The sequence below is a fragment of the Lactuca virosa genome, chromosome 8, assembly GCF_052849685.1.
Source record: "Lactuca virosa cultivar CGN04683 chromosome 8, Lactuca_virosa_CGN04683_v6, whole genome shotgun sequence".
Taxonomy (NCBI): Eukaryota; Viridiplantae; Streptophyta; class Magnoliopsida; order Asterales; family Asteraceae; genus Lactuca; species Lactuca virosa.
The window spans coordinates 14408997-14429962 of record NC_136433.1 but is presented as its reverse complement, the minus strand read 5'-3'; the positions used below and the strand labels follow the sequence as shown (position 1 = coordinate 14429962).

At 35.6% G+C, this 20966-nt stretch overlaps 3 protein-coding genes and 1 pseudogene across 5 annotated transcripts; 1 reads left to right on the top strand and 3 right to left on the bottom strand.

The window, feature by feature from the left end:
• On the bottom strand, positions 1–1907 carry LOC145130871 (chloride conductance regulatory protein ICln-like). The gene is made up of 7 exons (XM_079065626.1): positions 1659–1907; positions 1448–1571; positions 1095–1209; positions 921–980; positions 781–849; positions 587–681; positions 1–300 (listed from the first exon to the last, which is right to left on the bottom strand). Exons 1-7 carry the CDS (start codon positions 1826–1828, stop codon positions 226–228), a joined length of 708 nt encoding a protein of 235 aa, XP_078921752.1. The 5' UTR covers positions 1829–1907; the 3' UTR covers positions 1–225.
• A 1522-nt stretch (positions 1908–3429) lies between these two features.
• On the bottom strand, positions 3430–4768 carry LOC145134365 (putative calcium-binding protein CML13 pseudogene; annotated as a pseudogene). The gene is made up of 2 exons (XR_013719098.1): positions 4229–4768; positions 3430–3701 (listed from the first exon to the last, which is right to left on the bottom strand). The product of XR_013719098.1 is annotated as a putative calcium-binding protein CML13 pseudogene (transcript).
• Positions 4769–12087: 7319 nt separating this feature from the next.
• On the top strand, positions 12088–13983 carry LOC145133396 (SPFH/Band 7/PHB domain-containing membrane-associated protein family). The gene is made up of 5 exons (XM_079068343.1): positions 12088–12426; positions 12695–12815; positions 12908–12999; positions 13078–13174; positions 13411–13983. Exons 1-5 carry the CDS (start codon positions 12232–12234, stop codon positions 13785–13787), a joined length of 882 nt encoding a protein of 293 aa, XP_078924469.1. The 5' UTR covers positions 12088–12231; the 3' UTR covers positions 13788–13983.
• A 1724-nt stretch (positions 13984–15707) lies between these two features.
• Positions 15708–20635, bottom strand: LOC145130025 (uncharacterized). Of its 2 annotated transcripts, none has more exons than XM_079064881.1 (11): positions 19875–20635; positions 19285–19595; positions 19105–19194; positions 18745–18984; positions 18458–18673; positions 17621–18068; positions 17082–17290; positions 16430–16785; positions 16293–16339; positions 16122–16171; positions 15708–16014 (listed from the first exon to the last, which is right to left on the bottom strand). In XM_079064881.1, exons 1-11 carry the CDS (start codon positions 20398–20400, stop codon positions 15946–15948), a joined length of 2562 nt encoding a protein of 853 aa, XP_078921007.1. In that variant the 5' UTR covers positions 20401–20635; the 3' UTR covers positions 15708–15945. The 2 variants fall into 2 exon arrangements, with proteins under 2 accessions (XP_078921007.1, XP_078921006.1); XM_079064880.1 differs by having other exon boundaries at positions 19285–19700; positions 19875–20634.
• Between the last annotated feature and the right edge of the window lie 331 nt (positions 20636–20966).

Genomic DNA, 20966 nt, shown 5'->3' with positions numbered 1-20966 from the left:
TATACGAATCTGAGTTACCATAAAAATTATATTCTGTATCAACTTTAAAAACATCAAGAACTAGAAGAGTCTGAAAAACTGTATAAAGTCAGTTGCAAGAGGAACAAGTTTATAAATCACACTCCTACAAACTACAAACCTTGCATCATCATGTACCAAACTTGGTAGTTGTCATTAAAAAACGTTACATGTCAAGTTGCTTTTGAGCAAGTAACCAGAAGATGATCATTGTTGGTCACCATTTCTGTTGTTGCTCTCCATTTCTTCAGCATCCTCAAACCTTTGGTCATTTATTTGAAGCTGTGTAATCATCAATATTGCATACTTTGTGTCAGTTGCATACATTTGTAAAAAAGTGAGAAACATTATTTAGACCTAGTCCCTACTCCCTACATTGAATAACATCTTCAGCTAATGTACATGGCTTAAACATTTTAAAACCTATGATTAAAAAGGAAAATAAAAACCGTGTGGTTCCAATTACAAATGGAATCAAGACAGACAGATGAAACAGGAAAACACTTGTCAAGAATTCAGTTATACATGAAAGCAAAGTTGGATTGGAAAAGTTGTGTAAAGTTCATACCTCAAGCACATTGCGTGCTAGATCATGATCTCCATTTGGATGACCAATTGTGGTGAAATGAGTTTGTGAAGAATCCCATTCCTGATCAACTCCATCTAAACATCAAAGTAAGTTGCATAAATATAATATAAGAATTAATTACATTAAATGGAATAAAGTAATCAGCATATAGCATAGGTAAAATGTGTTTATACCTATTATACCCATGGCAGGTCCCAGCTGATCTGCACTGAATATCCAATTATGCTCCTCAGGTTCATCCTCTGAAGAAAGAAGTAAATATCAGTAAAAAGTTCAAAAGGGCTTCAAATGTAAATTTAAGCAAGCAATATACCTTCAACAGGTTCAGGGTTGAGCTCTGCACACTCACAGAACACATCGAAGAGAGCATCCACTATCAACCAATTTAAGTTAATTTATTAGGATTGTGAAGTAATGTATTGAGATTTAAGATGGAAACTGACTTTTCATATTCTGTATGTATTGAAGTGGGATTTTGGAAGTATACATTGATTAGGGTCTGAAGGCACTAGTCTCATTTCGGTGATCTTTGATAAATCCAATATTTCATTAGATTCTGAATCTGAACTTTCATCATCATCATCTTCATCACCTGTATCAATCTAAAATAATAATGAATTACAGAACCTTCATTCATATCAAAACAGTTGTAACAGCAAAGATAAACTTCATCTCCAAATATTCTTAAACACAACACAATACATTGCAATTAAATACTGAATACTTCAGTGCAATCTAAACATAAGACTACCACAAGATAGGGCATCGATTCTTCCTCTCACATCGAGATAAAATACAGGCCAAAACAATATAAGTATAGTTGTGATAGAGGCGAAATACCTGTGTATATATGCAGGGAGATGTAAATGCCTCAGGATCCCTAGACACCGCATGAAGAGACACCGACAAGAAATCAACAGCGTAGCCTTTTGTCCTCTCGGTATCGCTCAACCATATCACTTGTCTACAAAATTCGAACGAATCTTAGGGAACAAAAATGAAGTTATTTACGTAAAAAAATGCAGAATTGTCAGAAGAGTTGGACATTTACTTGGTAGAGATGTAGAGCGTGCCAGGAGACTCGGGAGGATGGTTGCCGAGAACAATGGAAACGGCCGGCTGGACATGCATAAGCTCCTCGCCGTTGACAGTATCTAGAAGAGGTGCACCGGCGGCGCCGTCGTCCGATCTATCTGTAAAATACCTTAAACCTGCCACCATGATTTCCGCTGTCTAAAACCCTAGCTTACAATTCTGGACTACTGTGTTGTGTATGTTCTCTATAGCTTGAGAAAGTGGGAAGAACGGATAGTTTATTATTGGTTTATTTTTATTTTTATTTTATTTTATTTGTAGCCATTGATTATTATATAAATTGAGAAAATGACAAGTTTTTTTAAATTTTTTATTAATTAACCAAAATTAATAGTTTCTTTTTTTTAACCATCTTCACATTATGTATAAATTTTTTTAGATTTTTTTATTATTTTCTCAGGACACAAAATCACAGATGGCAAAAATGTCGTCTGCATTTTCACATCTACACATTTGCGATCTCATGCTAGCTTTTTCTTGATTAATATATGTGATTGTGCAAGTCGTTAATACACGGTTTACTTCTTAAAGGTTGTACAATTGCAGAGGGTCATGTCCTCTGTGATTTGGTCTTTTTTTTCACAATTTAGACAAAATAACTACAAGTTACTACTATATTTAAGTTGAATACAAACAAGAAAGTACAACATTGTTAATAGAAAACTAGTCTTATGCTATATTTTTAGGACTGAAAATGATGTTGAAATTTTTTTAGAGTTTAAATATATTATGATAATGGACCACAAAACCGCATATGGTCCATGATTTCACAATTCATTTATTGAGCTTGCAGGCAAGTCCTACTTATATGCAGTTGGTTAAAATTGAAAGTTTTTTAAATTTTTGGCTAATTTATGGAAAATGCTTTAGAGAAATGGCTAAATTTGTCCTGTTAGCATATGATATTTTTATATTGTCCTATTAGCATATGATATGCTTAAGAGAAATGTCTTCTATTTATCTCAATCACTAAAAGGTTAAATATCAAAAATCTCATCCAACTCAAGCCACACCAAATCAAGCTTTTCGTGTGTGATGATCAACGGTTCATTATGATCGGGACCTGAATAAATAATTGTTTTTCATTAAACCTCAAGCCCATGTTATATATCTTATCTCAAACCACGAACATGGTACTCCGTAATCAAAGCTAAATAGAGGTTATATATTTGCATTTATGTTTTTTATTCATCCACTTAAAAAAAGTATTTTGACTTTTATATTCTTAATCATGATTTTTTTTTTTTCTTTTTACAATCGAGGGTATAAAAGTTAAATTGCCTTTTTTTTTAAATGGGTGACTTCAAAACAAATATCACCTCGAAAGCTATACCATCTTTAATGACCCAAGCAACATTAGTTTGTGAGTACAAAGTTTTGAACCTTGACATTTTTTGTGTAATTCCGTATCTCAACTACTAGAATTTTATTGTAGGGACTTATCTATTTTTCATAATCGATTAAAATAGTTAGATGACTAAACTGATACATTATGTGTTTATGCAATTGCCCAAATCTGAATAAAGATGTAAATGTATATATCAACATCTTAATGTATGCACAAAATGTTACATTGAATTTGGTATTAAAAAAAATCTTTTGACAATGGAAGATGCACCGAGATCCTTACACGAATTACTTCTAGTTTCTTGTCCATACTTAAAGTTGATTTTGGTTGGATTATCCTCAACCTCAAGTGAATTTCGTAACACCCAATATTGTAGATATGGAAAAGGAAATCAATTGATAGATACCAAATTACCAGTGTTTTACATGAACATTTAAATCAAAACTATTCACAAGCACCCTGTTTAGAAGTAAGGCAAAAAAATGGATAAATGTGTGCACAAATTTCGGGTTATTCGCCAAATACAAATAGTTCATCAAAACTAGCAAGCAGAAAACTCTGAACCAGAGTTTTAAGTAAATTACCACACCAAAATATAAAATCTAAATAAGGCAGAGAAGCACACAGTATTTCATCAGCAGCATCTCTAACCTGCATAAAAACCAAACAGGATCATTCTCAAGTTATATTTTAAGCTAATAAGAGATAATCATGAGGGGGTTGCTTCATCTTAAAACACACGCAAAGACCCATTTAAGAAAAAAAAAATACAAGAAATTTTGATGAGAAACGTTTGTTTTTCGCACCAAATTGGAGTTATAATGTTCAAGGGAATGCGATTTGATTTGTGAAAAAAAGAATTATACAAAAGGGCAGATGCTATATCATTGAAATTAGCAAAAAAGGTTGGTGTTCAAAAAATGTAAAGAATTCAAATGGACATGTAATCTGGAATTACAGGATTTGGATATACCAAAGTATGAACCTAACTTTTGAGACGGGGGATCAACATGTAAAATGGGTGAAAATCAACAAAAATAAGTGTGTATTGATATATTTTCTATATAATAATTAGGTAGGTAACTCACAAAAAAAAAAAAAAAAAAAACTAATGAAATACGTGGAGACACAAAATTTAAGATGTTTATGATAAAACGAAGGAGAAAATCGCAACTTACAAATCATTTAGCAACCATTCTTGCGATGAAGTCCTCATACTTGATTTTCCCATCGGATCCAACATCAATCTCTCGGATCCACTCATCGAACTCCGCAGGCTCTAGCTTCTCTCCGATGCTGGTGAGTATATGTTTGAGATCCGCAACGACGACGAATCCGGTCCCGTCCTTGTCAATAACCTTAAACGCATCACGAAGCTGGCGATCAAAGGGCTCCGGTTTGAGGTGCTTCCCCATTAGGTCGGTAAACCTGTTGAAATCAAAGGGAGATGTGAGTTTTTCCTCGGCGATTATGGACTTGAGCTGCGCTTGCGTAGGATTTCCACCGAGAGAACGCATAAGAATCCCGAGCTCCGATGGGGCGATCTTGCCATCGCCGTCGGTATCGAAGAGGGTAAAGGCCTCTTTCATGGCGGAAACTTGTTCATCGCTCAAATCTTTCCCCATTGTTATCGAATTTTTCTTTGATTTCGTTGAATCGCTCTCTCGTTTTCTGTGTCTGAATTATGTGAATGAATGTCTTGTAGCCGGTGATAGGTTCCAGAAAACATGTGTTCGGGAACAGAATCAATAACGTCCATCAACTGACTGGGCTGACAATTGCGACCAATTGAGATCAACTATGGGCTCATTTGGCCCATTACTTCTGGTCGTACCTTGTTGTTATTGCTAGGATAATTGATTTAGGGATTGTTTAACTTAATCAAATCTAACTCACCTCGATGGTTTGATTGGATTTAATTGATTTAGGGATTGTTTAACTGAATCAAATCTAACTTACCTCGATGGTTTGATTGGATTTGATGCTTTGACTGTATTTGCTTTTGACGAAATGTATAATGAATTTTGTCCAAAAGTGTCTATAAAAACCTTTTAATTAACTATAAAGAATGACAACGTAATAATGTTGATATCTAGTTGCTAGTATAATCAAATGAATTATATATAGTGTCACTTCTCAATTCAAATTTGGTAAGTCGAACTTTAATGCCTCTAAATTTATGTTACCGAAATGTATCATGAATTCTGTCCAAAAGCATCTATAAAACTTTTTAATTAGCTATTAAGAATGACAACGTAAAAATGTTGATATCTAACCGCTAATATAATAAAATAATTATTTTTAGTGTTACTTCTCAATTCAAATTGAGAAAGTTAAACTTTAATGTCTCTAAACTTATGTTATCGAAATGTATAATGAATTTCGTCCATAAGCGTCTGTATAAACTTTTATATAGCTATGAAGATTGAAAACGTAATAATGTTAATATCTAGTTGATAATATAATCAAATGTGACACTTTTGGACGAAATTCATTATACATTTCAATAAAAATAAGTTTAGAGACATTAAAGTTTTAACTTGCCCATTTTGAATTGAGAAGTGACACCGAATGTAATCCATTTGATTATATTAACAACTTTATATCAACATTATTACATTGTCATTTTTCATAACTAATTAAAAGCTTTTTACAGACTCTTTTTGACGAAATTCATTACACATTTCAATAACATAAGTTTAGAGGCGTTAAAGTTCGACTTATCCAATTTGAATTGAGAAGTGACACAAAATATAATTAATCTAATTATTTTAGCAACTTTATATCAACATTATTGCGTTGTCATTTTTCATAGATAATTAAAAGTTTTTTCCATACGTTTTTGGACGAAATTCATTATACATTTCTCTTTAGAAAAAACATAAGTTTAGATCAATAAAGTTCGACTTGACCAATTTGAATTGAGAAGTGACACCAAATATATACCATTTGATTATATTAGCAACTTTATATCAACATTATTAGGTTGTCAATTTCCATAGCTAATTAAAAGGTTTTTCCATATGTTTTTGGACGAAGTTTCTGGACACGGACAAGTGAAGAAACAACCCTCAACATTTGATAACCACCTCATAGCAACAATCAGGTCCTTGACCCCGTCAAACTCTGGGGGCTTCGTGTTGTTGAAGTCTCAGTACTGAAATGACCCTCTCCCGTGGAGTCTTGCGGCAGCAACAACTACGGTGGCTGCAGCAGCAGCAGCCTCTCAGACATACCTAAACATCTTTGGGATCGCCTACCTAACATCTATGGTCAGTTGAGTGGTGATCATCTCACGAATCTCATCATCAGGCAAACGTGGCCTCTCCGGGCCGCCAGCTCCTGATCCAGAACCTCTGGTGATCAGCATACTGAAAACCAAACCGGAATACATTAAAAAGCCATAGTTCATACTATGACATCATTACGAAATCACTAAATCCACGGGGTTCGTGACTTCCTTGATATGCGTACGGGTCATGTGCTTTCAGTAGTACAGGCCTGTACTACCTTCCACACCTACCCGTATTTGTCTCAAAAGATCGTCACAGACCATGCAAAGCCCAAAACTAGGATACAGATACATCCTATACATACTCTCTCAAGAGTAGCTAATCCTTCCTCATGCTAGCCTACTACAACCCATACTCACTTATGAAACTTCTACTAACCCTAAAGTCGCTCGTGTATGCTAATCATACACAACATTGGATTCGATAGACAGTCGAATACATGATTCTACTCTAAGCCCACAACCAAACAAGGAACGGACATTATTGGACTATAAAATCTTAGTTATATACACCTATGATGCATACACCAAGCAACTACAGTAATAATATCAGGTCCATATAGCATAACAAGAAATTCTCCTAGGCTATCAGGCATCATACATCAGACAATTCTATCATGCAATTCCTTAATATCCTTAGCCTACATACTAGCATGCAATTCTATCATATCATCAATACACAAAACAAGTATGGGTATCTTGGGGAATCACTTTCCTTAGCTCCGAATGATTGTACACATCGAATCCTTTATGTCGGTTCTTTTAGAGTTAAATTTTTTGAAAATCATTATGTAGATCCTTAGTTTGAGTCTGGAATCACACAAGCGTTCATCTAACTCTCTCAAACCAGGACTTATCCCAACTTGTAATATCCCAAAAATCATGAAAAAAATCATTTATACCATTCCAGAATCCACAAATTACACAAAACATAGTTTCAAAAACCAAAATCATGAATCAAAGTATCCCAAAATCATAAGTCAGATAAAAATCCAGGATGATGTGCATAATCACGCCTTCGCCTTGCCTTTGTCCTCTGTTGTACCTAAAACCATAAAATCAAATTGTAATCCAAAGCTTAGTGAGATCCCCCAAAGCACCACACACAACAACATGATACAATGCACGCAACTAGGCCTACAGCACAAGGTTGGACCGCCACCTAGCCTTCAACTACAAGTTGGACCGCTCCCGAGCCTACAACATAAGATGAACTGCTCCCTTGGGCCTACAATATCAACTGGGCCGCCCAGGTATCTTGGCCTTCAACATAAAGAAGGATCGCCTCAACCCCACAACACAATAACATGTCGACATCTGCAATAATAATCAATAACCAGCAAGCACAAGTAATCATACACATCTAGCAGTCTAACATATATCCAGCGAACACATGTAATTATACAAATCTACTAGTCTAACATATAACCAACATGGCATCATCCTATATATCATGATACATAACCTAATGGGTCAACATTGGTGCCTTCAACCCACAAGTACAATGAGAAAAGCTCACCTCACAGTCTGGAAAATAGCTTAACCGATCACTACTCCAAATACTATCTCTACAGATGTAACGCTCGTGTTTCTGGCTAAGCATTATTATTATGATGTAATAGTTAGGGTCAACAATTGTAACCTATTTTGAAGTAATGAAGAAGAATTATTTGAGTATTATGTGATTTATGTGCAATATACGTGCTTATAACGATATAATAAAATAATAATAAAATACGTGTCTAAAATAAAATAATAATTAGACCTGATATCTTTGAATAAAGTTGAAGTAGTCATGACAAGGATTCCGGAGATATAAAGAACGATGAAATCTGACTTATAACGAAGAAGTTATGACCCGTCGAAGTTTCGCGACTAAACCAGCACAGCGCCGCGTATCGTAAAATGTAAATTCTTGATAAACTAGTTTTTAGCCTTAGTAATCTAAACAAAATTCGTAATAGACGTTAAACCAAAAACGTATATATAGAGAACGTCCAAATCTGACTTCGTCAGAGGAAGTTATGATTTTTCTAAGATTTAGCATAGTAGTACACAACCCGGAAAGCGAATTTCAGATCAATCGATTATTACCCGACACAACCTAAACTAGAATTAAAGATCTCGTTAACTGGAGCTCAACGATATAAAGACATTCGAAAACGGACGTCAGATGACAAAGTTATGAATTTTTAACGGACTTTAACTGTCTAAGCCTGTTAAAATATAACTTTAAAAATAAAATCAAAATTAACAGACGGGGTCTAAACGAAAGTTGTAGATCATGTCGCTAAATATGCGTGGATATAAATAACGTCAAAAACGAAGGTCGTATGCGAAAGTTACGGATTTTAGAAGATAATTAGTTTTTGCATTAAACCTCGGAGTGACACGTGGCAAGATATGGGCCACTACTTCTTTCGCACGGCTTGGAACGAGATTGAGACACGTGGCATGCGTACGCCCAACGTACAGCCCAATTACGCCCCGCGTAAGTGGATTTCACAGCCTATAAATAGAAGGCGCAAATCACTCATTTTCTCACACCATTCTAACCCATTCTCTCTCAAACACCCCTAAACCCTCTAAGCCTTTCCCTAGCACCTCCTAGTTGTTAGTAGCGAGTCCCGGAGCGCCAAAAGGCCCCGAGAAGAAGAGCTTCCGGCTCAGAAGTTCTGCCCGCGTAGAGCTTGGTTCCTCGCTAAACCTCCTTGTAAGTGAGTTATGCTTACCGTACTTTAAGTATAACTTATGTTTAAGTTCATTATCGTTATTATGAACCTATAAATGTAACATCCATAAAATTCATAAAAATTTCAAACTTTTTAAATATCCCAAAAACCACTCATTGTTTACAAATTGTTTTCAAAATAGTTTAACATCAGAGAAATCCCAGAAATCATAACACAAAATGTGAGGAGGTGCACGATCAAGCCTTCGTCTTCCCACGATCATCCGAAGTACTTGAAACATAATCCAAAACTATAAGCCCCCAAGCTTAGTGAGTTCCCCCAAAATACCAACACCATACAACCAGAACAATGTCATAAACACACAATATGCATACAGAGTCTTCAGCATGACTGGACCGCCTCACCGGTCCTACAGCCTATCTGGTCCACTCTCAGAACCTTCAGCATGTCTGGACCGCCTCACCAGGCCTTCAGCCTATCTGGACCGTTCTCCGGGCCTTCGACCTGACTGGTACGCCCCTTTGGGCCTTCAGTCTATCCGGGTCGCCCTGGGTCCGTTGGCCTTGAGCACAAAGCAGGACCGCCTCAACCCACTCGTCATCACATAATATAAAATAATATCAAACTCTAGCTAGCACATACAGTTATCATATAGGCCTAATAGATCATCAATCATAGCATCATCTTAAACACTAGAATACAGATCTACCCGATCACTATACATAGTATCATACGATAAACCAGGATACAATCCAAAGCGCCAACATTGGTGCCTTCGACCCTGTCAGTATAGTGAGGAGAACTCACCTCACAAGTAGTGCTGGACCGGTAAGATCAAAACCCAACTCACAGCTCTAAACTCAACTGCCTACAACCACGATGTAACTAACTTCATTAAAATCCCGAATACCAAAAATACCCCTCTAAGTCAAACTTGGTCAACCATGGTCAAAGTCAGAGTCAACAGTCATAGTCAACAGTCCATGTTGACCCAACTCGTCAAGTGCATATTTTTGACTCGTCGAGTTCCTTCAAAACTCAGAAAACCAGGAAAACCCTAGTCAACTCGCCGAGTCGACAGGACAACTCGTCGAGTTCGTGCAGTATCCAGAAGATCGGGGAAACCCGAGTCAACTTGCCGAGTTGACAGGGTAACTCGTCGAGTTCTCCTAGTCTTAACACATTCAACCACTTTTCCAGCGAGTCCAAAGCCCCAAACTATAGATCTGATCCCCTAGGGTGAAGATATCACGTAAAGTTGCTAACTTTACGTCCATGCATGGCATTAAGGGGGCTAAAACACTCAAACATAGCTCATTAAGAGATTTAGGGCATGAAGGAGGGCCAAGACTTGATAAAGTTGGCAACTTTAAGTCTAAGGAGGCCATGAGACGTCCAGATCTGAAGCCATAGCTTCATGACATGCTCAAATCCAAGAATGACCCCAAAATAAGCTAAAAATGACCATATACTTCCATAGGAGAAGATCTAAGCAATAAAAGGCCAAGGTATACCTCAAAATGGTTGCCACAACAGAGTAGACACCAGATCTACAGCCTCTCCCTTCATCTATGCACCACCCACTTCAAGCTTCTTCAAAATAAACTACCAAAAAGGCACTCTTTAAGCTCTCACACACTCAAAATGAGAAGAAATGCATGAACTAGGGTTTTTATGGGCAAGGAGGCGATAAGGGAGGCTAACAATGAGAGTTAAGGCCATTAAATAGGGTGCAAACCCTGAAAATTAGGGTTTTCATGTTCCTCCTTCAACTCGTTGAGTTGCCCTTAAATGTAAATATAAAAAGCTTGAAATTTGTACCTGAAGATTGGGATGTTACAACTCTCCCCCACTTGAACTAGGCTTCGTCCTCGAAGCCTGCTGCAGTGAACAAATCCGGATAATGCTCCCGCATTTCCGCCTCCGGCTCCCAAGTCCACTCGGATCCCTTCCGATGTTGCCACTGTACGTTTACCAAAGGTATCTCCTTGTTACGCAGAACCTTTATCTTCCTTTCTAAGACAGCCACCAACTTCTCAACATAATTCAGATGTTCGTCGACCTGAATGTCATCCAATGACACTACCACATCCTCGTCTAATATGCACTTTCGTAATTACGAAACGTGGAAGGTGCTACGAATCTGGCTGAGCTCCTCCGAAAGATCCAACCTATACGCCACCTTGCCAACCCTAGAAAGAATCTGAAACGGTCCAATATATCGGGGACCCAACTTTCTGTTGGATTAGGTGTCTAAGTCCATAATTATATGTGATATGTATTTGACCCGAAAGTAGCATGGTCCTTTTGGGTTGCATTCACCAGAGCAATTTGATAGGATTGATATTTGAGAAAGAGGTTATTTATGATTTATTAATATATTATAAGTATAATATATTAATTGAGAAATCATATTATTTAATAAGTATTGATAAAAAATTAGTTTGGAATTAATTTAGTAATCAAAAAAGACTAATTAAATTAACGGAGACTGATTATTAAATCAGTGATACATATGGTTTAGACTATTGATTCATGATGGACTAAGTTTATGTGAGAGTTCATGAAGAGTTAGTCCATATGAGTTATTGGACCATACAAATTGTTTTGGATTGCTTATTTAGAAGAAATGATGTTTATTTATATAATGTTTATTGGTTTTTTCGGTGTTAAAACGGAGTTTACAATAGTAAATTATTTTATCCGCTATTAAAATGAAATAAACCGGCATAAGCTATTTGAGATAAGTTAGAACACATAACTTATTACAAAAAAGAAAAAAAGAAAAAAAACTCTTTATTTAAATTAATAAAATCTTTTAATTTTAATGTATTCGATCACTAAAAGGCAAAAAGGTAATAATAACAAATATCCTGCTATTTTGTGTTTCTGTTCGTTTTCCTATTTTGTATTAAAAAAAAAAATCTATGTTATTATTTTATATTAATAGTAACAAAAATTAGAAGGAAAATCTTTAAAGTAATATATCCAGATACACCCCATTAATATCATCGTCGACGACTTCTTCACGCGTCACACCTCACAACGCTCGTTTTGGCGGTTTCAGATGTGTCTACGTTGAAGTTCATATAGATATAATCACGTAACGAAGTATCTCTCCAGATATTTTCAGAGAAAGTAATTCAGATATATTTAGATACACACAGAGTGGGTGAGAATTGAGATTGCAGCAGGTATGGGGAACGCATCGTGTATTCTTGTGGGTTGCATAGACCAAGCAAGTGTAGGGGTTGTTGAAAAATGGGGTCGATTCGAGAAATTGGCTGAGCCAGGTCTCAATTTCTTCAACCCTTGCGCCGGTCAATATCTCGCCGGTGTTCTCTCCACCAGGATCAACTCGCTTGAAGTCAAAATCGAGACCAAAACCAAGGTTTTCTTTTCTGTTCCTTATAACTCACATGATCTATGAAATTACCTTCTCATGTATCGATTGTTATTTTTTGACCTATGTTGTGAGTTTAAACCCTTGATAATCGTACGATCTGCGATAGATTATCAAGTAACTATCATATGAATTGGTAGGTTGTATATTGTGATTTAGATCATAAGAAGCTAGAGCTAGGGTTCATTTTCCTGGAGCTGGCAAGCACAGTGAATTATTTCAAATGTTGAACTTCAAGTATCTTTCTCTTTTGCAGGACAACGTGTTTGTTCAAATAATTTCTTCAATTCAATACCGAGTAGTAAAGCAAAACGCTGATGATGCATTCTACGAGTTACAGAACCCTCGTGAACAAATTCAATCCTATGTTTTCGATGGTGATCTTCTTAGTTCTTACACTCATGTCCATTTTGCTTCTACAAAAATTCCTCCATAGTTTCTATCTCATAAACCAGTGGTATTCTTTCAGTTGTACGAGCTCAGGTTCCAAGGATTACTTTAGATCAACTCTTTGAACAGAAAGATGAAGTTGCAAAAACCGTATTGCAGGAACTCGAAAAGGTAAATTCATATCTTGCGTTAGGTTTTCTATTATTTTAAAGAAAAAGTTTATATGATTTCGTGGGATCATTGTATTAGGTTATGGGAGAATACGGGTACAACATAGAGCACATACTGATGGTGGACATTATACCTGATCCTTCTGTGCGTAGAGCAATGAATGAAATCAATGCAGGTCTTGCTTTTTTCCTATGCACTATGCACTTTCATATTCTTTTTCTTTTTTCCATTAATTCTGTATGGGTAAAGTGGTTGAATGTGTAATCATGTTTGTGTTGTGTATACATGAGGTATGTTTCTTTTCTAGACTGAATGAATGAGACTATATGACCATTCTACCCTTCCATTCAAAAAAAAAAAAAAAAAACAAATCTCGTGATAACTTTTTGACGAATTTGTCCTTGTATGCAGCACAAAGGCTTCAGCTTGCAAGTGTGTACAAGGGAGAAGCGGATAAGATTCTTCTAGTGAAAAAAGCAGAAGCAGAAGCTGAAGCCAAGTATTTGGGTGGAGTTGGTGTGGCAAGACAGAGGCAGGCGATAACTGATGGATTAAGAGAGAATATATTGAATTTCTCACATAAAGTGGAAGGGGCGTCTGCAAAAGAGGTGATGGATCTGATTATGATAACTCAGTATTTTGACACGATTAAAGATCTTGGGAACTCATCAAAGAACACCACTGTGTTTATACCACATGGGCCTGGACATGTGAGAGATATTAGTGATCAGATTCGCAATGGTCTAATGGAAGGGAAAGCAGGGTCTAGTGGTGCCCATCATGACTGATTGTACTCTGTACAGTTTTTGACATGTACTGGATCTTCTTTTTCCTTTTTATGAATTTTTCATTACTAAATAAAGAACGATAGATATGAAGTTGCATTTGTCCAAGGTGTGTGTTTGTGTCTTTGCTTTGAGGTGGATTTTACTTTGTTGATATGGAAGTTGACAGTTTGATATTAAATATTTTGTTAGGTGTTTACTACTCATCCACTATATTGTTTATAGATCTTTACTAGTTAAAAATGTTTTGGTTAAAACTTGAAAGTATGTGTTCTTTTTTTACTTGCTAGTTCTTTAAGGTTAGGCGTAATGGGATCTGACAAGCTTTATAAGGCTATTTTTATGATAAAATTGGGGAACTTTATACGGCTATACGCTTCTTTGCATTGCATAGATGGAAAGCACGTCTTTAGGGCATCTCCAACCCAACATCGAAACCTAACACTAAATCAAATTTTACATTAAAATCTATATTATAATGTTCCAACCTTACACTAAACTTAACATTATATACTGTTATATTATTCATCAATATTATATTAGTGTTAAGTGTCAATAGTATATATTAGTCCTTGAAATTTGAACTTAAATACTTTTAGTTTATTTCTTATATAATTACAGTTTATACTTAATACTTTTATGTATATTATTATATTTAATAAGTTAAAATACAATACAAGATTTATATAAAACACATAATGATATATATTATAATCTTAGTAGTATAAAAAAATACAAATGATTTTATATGTTATTTTACATAACATGATAATTGATGATGAACATGATTTTGATGTACCAATTGAAGTTGTAAGAGAAGTATTACAGCTAGATGTAGAAACAATGATAACGAATTTCAATTTTTTTTGCTTGGTATAGACACATCAATGATAAAGAAGCTCATTTCGATCTACAAAATGCATTAATTAACCACTTATGAGAAAACATTTCAATTCATATATATATATATATATATATATATATATATATATGTGTGTGTGTGTGTGTGTGTGTGTGTGTATTTATTTAAGTGTATGTGTAATATTTCCAAAATGCATGTATGATATTTATTTTGATTTGTGTTAAAATGTTATTTTTTTTTATTTAATAAACGGGTTGTTTCAATAATACGATAAGTAATTATATATGAATAAGTAATTATAGTTATAGATTTTTAATAAAACAATTTATATAGTTATATTAATAAAAAGCTATGGACCTAGTTTGCAAAATCTTAATAAATATAAATGATTGTTTTTGTAAAATTATAAAAACTAAATAAATATGAATATACCGAGAATATTTTTTTAGTGTTAATAGTATAATGTAATAGGTTGAAAAGGTTTAGAATTAACACTGTCTGTTGCACTATATTATAAGTTTTAGTGTAAAAGATAATGTCTTATGAGTTAGAGATGTCTTATTCTACTATCTACTGTTATAATTGCAGTCCATTAACATCTAGTGCAATAAGTTGAATACATATCTCGATTTGTGCTAAGTTTTCACCTAATATTTTCGTCTACATCCGGTGACTCCATATTATTGTGATTTTTCCTAGTCTATCACTCTACCTCCACCATTACATGCACAATCTTGGTTTCTTGACGTGTAAAAAATGGTTATTGTCACATCTGATAGCTCGCTCACTAAATGCCTTCAACTACTACACCTTGGGCACATTTTAAGGGGTGATAGCTCTGTTTCCACCTAAACACGCTTTGCCATGACTTCCACAATATTAAAATAATTTTATTTATACCACAACGGCACTGACAATGAAAAAAACTTGGCAGCACCATCGCTCTTCTCTAGATGCAAGAAATCAGAGTTTCTAAAACATGCAAATGGGCAGGATGCAACAGATGAAATATATATATATATATATATATATATATATATATATATATATATATATATATATAGTATTTGATATTGATATTGATATAGATAGATAAATAAAACAAGTGTGTGTATCATATATGTATATTCTTAAAGTTGAAGAAGCGAGATTTATAACATGGCAACTAAAAAAATAAATAACGATGCCTCATGGCTCAAGGCTCATGGTATAGATAAATTTCTCCCGCAACATATAACAGAGGATATCTTCATCCTTATCCTTATCCTTATCCTTAAGATGCATTTTAACTCACTCTACTCAGTAGTATGTTCTTTGACTAGTACTGTAACCACCTCCACTGTAACTCCCACCACCACCACCACCACCCTGCATTTATCAAACAAAAAAGTAAACCACCAACCTTCAATCATTTCACCATTTGTGTGTGTGTGTGTGTGAGAGAGAGAGAGAGAGAGAGAGAGAGAGAGAGAGACCTTGTAGTAGCTTGTGTGATTTCGCACTTGAAAGGCTGAAAGCGGTGGACCTATAATTTAAGAAAAAAAAAATGTTATGATTTGGTGATATCTATTAAACTTTACAATAATAGTGGAAACTGATAGTTGGTTAAAAATTCAGAGATACAAAGAAAGTGGGTAAAGGATTACCTCCAACATAAGTAACAGCAGCACCTCTGCCATCATGACCAGCACTTCTACACAAGTCACAAAAACATTTTGAAATGTAAATATAAATTGGAAAACAAAACACAATTATTATTATTATTATTATTATTAATGTTGACCTTGGGATTGGGAGGAGAGAAACATAAGGATCACGTTCACGTTGAAGGATTGAAGATTGTTGTTGATAGGGTCTGTGAGTGTAAGATTGAACCTCAGGTACAACAGAAGTAGTCTCGATGTTATAGCCTCTGTGAGTATGATAAGACTGAGATTGGCTCATAATGGGACGATCTGAATATCTTGAATGACCTTGATTTTGACTTTGACTTTGACTTCCAAGGTAGACAGTTTGATGATGATGATGTGGGTGGTTATGGTTATGGGTGGGTTGAACATATCCTGAATATGATCGACTACTGTGTGTAGCAGCAGCACCAGAAACAGAAACAGGTTCAATGTATCCAGCATGTGCTTCCTACATATACAATCATTGCACCTTTATTTTTTATCAAACACCACACCAGCCACATCAATATTTAAACAATCCCAAATACCAATGTACTTCAACTTCTTTCTAGTACACACTCATTTTATTCTTATCAAGACATACTAGTTTGAAAACTCTACTCATCGGATACATTGCTATAAGCCAATAATTGGGTAAATTTCTCAAAGTACAATGCTATGATTATGATATCAATCGAGCCATTTCTTGCATTTAACTAATTTAAGCCTTTAAAAATAATAAATATATAAGAAAATCCATAGTACCATCTCCTTGAAGCGTCTAGTAGACAATGAATCAGGAGGCAGACGATAAGAATCAGATGCAGCAGCAACAGCAACAGCAACAGCATATGAATGATCCATGTATCTGGTGGTGCTTCTGTAATCATCATGTCCATGCCCATGCCCTCTTCTAATACGATTATCATTCCTAATAACATTATCTCTCTCCCTTCCAATTGCATGCACATTGCCTATAATTTTCAATGTATTGTAAATGGGGTCAAAAAACACTACATTGCTATTTCTTGCCTTTAGACTGCTGGTATACTCCTAAGTCCTAATCCCAAGTAGTGTTAACAGTATCAATTCTGGTTCTCTCAGTGTGGCTTCTTAAGTAGAGAATAGAGATAGTGGGGGGCAATAACGTCTTTTAGTCAATTAGGATAGGTCGGTTGAGTGGATCATCATCATCTTGGATATTCCTTTTTTAGTTCATTCATTCAATTTCCAGTTTTTAACAATTCAAGTGTACAACAACTGGCTAGGAATAGCAAAGCAAGAGGACATAAATAGTAATATACCTTTCTGTTTCTTGAAAGCCTTTTTGTTTTGAGGGTTTCTGTTACCTCCATCATGCTTCGGGGCCTTTCTTTTGTGATTTCCTGGTTTGGAGGCGGATTTACTATTTTGCCCTTCACCCCCGACACCAAATTTTGGTTTTTTTGTATCACCATGTCTCAAATTGGGAGGAGCATTCACGTTATGGTCAGACGATGCTTTTCTTTTCTTATTAGAACTTTCACCATTTTTTATACTTCCCTTCACCTTATTTTTAATGGTATCATTTTTATTTCTTTTAGCTTGCTGAGAATTCAAACCACCTTTTGTTTTTATTGGTTTAGGTTCTGAAATTTCTTTAGATTTTCCACCCTCTGTATTCGATGTTGAGGCTTCAACTTTGAATCCCCCACCAAAACCATGCTTCTGAGATTGACTCTTAGAATGAGGCTTTGAAATGTTGGCTTTGATCTGAGGTAACAAATAATAAATCCGAATGATGTTTCATACTAGAAATATAATATACACACATAGCGTTCTTTTTTAGTGAATTACAAAAATGGTCCCCGTTGTATGCAAGGGCAAAATGGTCCAAAAATAATATGATCATGTGGTATTTTTACGGTTTTGTTCCAAAAAAAAAGAAGAGAAAAATTTGTCATTTTACAAGGTTAACAACACATGGACCAAAATTCGATATAAAACCTTGCAATAAGGACCAAAATTCGATATAAAACCTTGCAATAAGGACCAAAACCTCAAAAGGTTTCAAATTTGGACTAACCCCTGTAAACAACCACATACCGGAGGGATCGTTTTTGTAATTTACTCTTTTTTAGAGAGGAAGTAAACATCCATACCTTGACTTCGCCTCCAACACCAGCATTGTTGATACCCTCAACACAAGCTAAAGCATTTTCATTTGATGCAAAAGTGATGAACCCAAAATCTTTATTTTTGGTTCGTGGGTTTAGGCATATATCAACTTTAAGAATCTCACCATACTTTTTACAAATCTCCTTCACCTTCTCTTCATTCCAATCTTTAGTGAGTCCTTCCAAATATACCTTTTTGGCCTAGAACACAATAAGAAACACATTAATCGATTGAGCATGGAAACAGGGAATTTTAACAAGTTTTATCATGCCTGTGACAAATCTTCATCATTGTGACGCATAGGTGTTTGAGCAAAGGCAACCTTAGCACTTATATCACGCCCAAAAACCGCATCTGGCTTTTTGAGTCGTTGAAATGCTGCTACTGCATCTGAATGTGTGGTGAATTCCAAGAAAGCAAAACCTTTATTTTTCCCTTCAAGCTTGGGATTCTCTGGTAAACGGATCATCTCAATATGCTCAATTCCATATTGTTTCAATTGTTGCAACACCTTAAAGAGGAAATTGGGAACACTGAGTGGTGCTTTCAAAGCAATGTTATGCAACAGTGGTAGCTTTGATACTTGAACAAATAGAATAGAAGTGAATGATGATAAACAATGTAAACTTACTTCCTCCTTTTTCCATGTTTTGCTAATATTTCGCAAATATAGTGTATGATTGTCCTGGCTTTCTGATATCTTTACATGTTTGCCCCTCACCTAGGCATAGAAAAAAATATTAGAATCTGACTTGTTGAGTTCACCTTCTGTCAATTCCCAAAACCACATAAGCAGAGCTCAATCTCATACCTCAACTCCATCTTTCAACTCCAAAAGAGCACGCTTTGCTTGATCGGGAGATGCAAACCGTATAAATGCAAAACCTTTGCTCTTTTTTGTGGTTGAGTTCCTCACTATTCTTGTTGATTTCAGCTCCCCAAATTGTTGAAAGACATTGACCAGATCTTCTTCAACTGTATTCTTGTCCAATCTTCCAACATAGATTTCAATGTCCTTATCTTTCTTATTATCGGGGACAGGATCCTGAGAAGGATCTTCATCACCTTCATTGTCTGCATCATCTTCCTCACTATCATCATCACTTTCCCCATCTTCTAAAACTAAAGCAGCAGCATTGTTACAAGGTGCTTTGTCAGCATTAGATTCTTGAGCTGAGATGGTTTTCACATTTTCTTGTTTTTCTTCTTCGTTGTTGCCTTTGACAGCTAGAGGATTGTTATTGTCATTTAGTATTTTTGAGTTATTAAACAACTGAGCTTATTATGCAATTACGAGGATATATGATCCATGATGTATGAGTTTGACCGTAAAACACCTCATCTTCAAGAGCAATCAAGTAATAAATCAAAATGTATGTTCATGGTGAAAAAATTTCTTACCTGCAAATGTCTCCAATTGGGAACCATTGATGCCTGATCCTTGTTTGTCTTGATCCACATTCTCGCTTCCATGCTGTAAATCATCTTTCTTCTTGACTATGGTCTCGTCAGATTCATCATTTTCTAGGTAAACGATTCCATCTCCTTCTCCTTGCTTCCCTTTACCAACATCCTCACGTACCAGCGGTAAATCCTCTGTGACCTTATCTCCGCCCACGTCCGGTTCACCGCCCTCATTTATCGCTTTATTCACATCACCTACTGCAGAATTCTCCAAAACGACTTCCGCTTTAATCATCGATTCGGAAGAAACAGCAGCAGATGTAGTTGAATCACCGTCAATTTTAGCAGAATTGGGATCGGATACTTCTACCTGACCCGACATCTCCGTCTTGACTTTCGCAACATCTTCTAATTCAGCTCCCGTTTCAACTTCTGGTGTGGTTGATTTATGATCACCAACAGGGGTAGGTGTGGTAGCTGATGATGATTTTTTGCGCCTTATAGGCGTCTTCCGAGGAGGCATGTCTGATTTGTATATGACCCAACTGCAATGACTTCTTTGACAGGACTAGGGTTAGGGTTCTTGTAGCTGTTAAAGGCGATGAAAGTACCGATCGATCAACAGAGAGAGAGAGAGAGAGAGAGAGAGAGATGAAGAACGGTATCGAAGTACCATCTAACAAACTACGGAGCCGGAAAGTCGGAAACCGCGAGGAACCAAGATGGGCCTAGCACATTATCCAAGTAAATCATTTTGGTATCAAATTATTAATTATCAATATTTTGATTTAAGGTTTTATGTTCCCAAGTCCCAACTATTTTGGGTTATTATCATGTTCCAACTATTTTGGGCTGTGATTTCCTCGTTGCGCATAAAACTGTCTAAAGTGGTTCGGTACGAAACGAACTGGCCTCAAACGCATTTTTTCGGTCTTATATTATTAAATCAGTCAGGTTTTACTATATTGTTTTTTGACTTTTAGGTATTGTTTGTTTTTTCTGAGATAAAATGTTTGTAGTCTGCGGACCACATTTGTAGACATCTGCAGTAGAAGAGGTGGACCAAACGTCTGCAGTCTGAAAAAAGAA

Bases quoted from the DNA above. Each gene is read 5' to 3' on its own strand.
- LOC145130871 (XM_079065626.1), bottom strand. From the start codon at position 1,828: ATGGTGGCAGGTTTAAGGTATTTTACAGATAGATCGGACGACGGCGCC. The intron at 1,572-1,658 runs GTAAATGTCCAA...CGAATTTTGTAG, and splicing joins ACGCTCTACATCTCTACCAA to ACAAGTGATATGGTTGAGCG. The intron at 682-780 runs GTATAAACACAT...TTTGATGTTTAG, and splicing joins ACCTGCCATGGGTATAATAG to ATGGAGTTGATCAGGAATGG.
- LOC145133396 (XM_079068343.1), top strand. From the start codon at position 12,232: ATGGGGAACGCATCGTGTATTCTTGTGGGTTGCATAGACCAAGCAAGT. The intron at 13,000-13,077 runs GTAAATTCATAT...TCATTGTATTAG, and splicing joins TATTGCAGGAACTCGAAAAG to GTTATGGGAGAATACGGGTA. The intron at 13,175-13,410 runs GTCTTGCTTTTT...CCTTGTATGCAG, and splicing joins AATGAATGAAATCAATGCAG to CACAAAGGCTTCAGCTTGCA.
- LOC145130025 (XM_079064880.1), bottom strand. From the start codon at position 20,400: ATGCCTCCTCGGAAGACGCCTATAAGGCGCAAAAAATCATCATCAGCT. The intron at 19,701-19,874 runs GTAAGAAATTTT...ACAATCCTCTAG, and splicing joins CCAATTGGAGACATTTGCAG to CTGTCAAAGGCAACAACGAA. The intron at 16,340-16,429 runs GTCAACATTAAT...TGACTTGTGTAG, and splicing joins TCTCTCCTCCCAATCCCAAG to AAGTGCTGGTCATGATGGCA.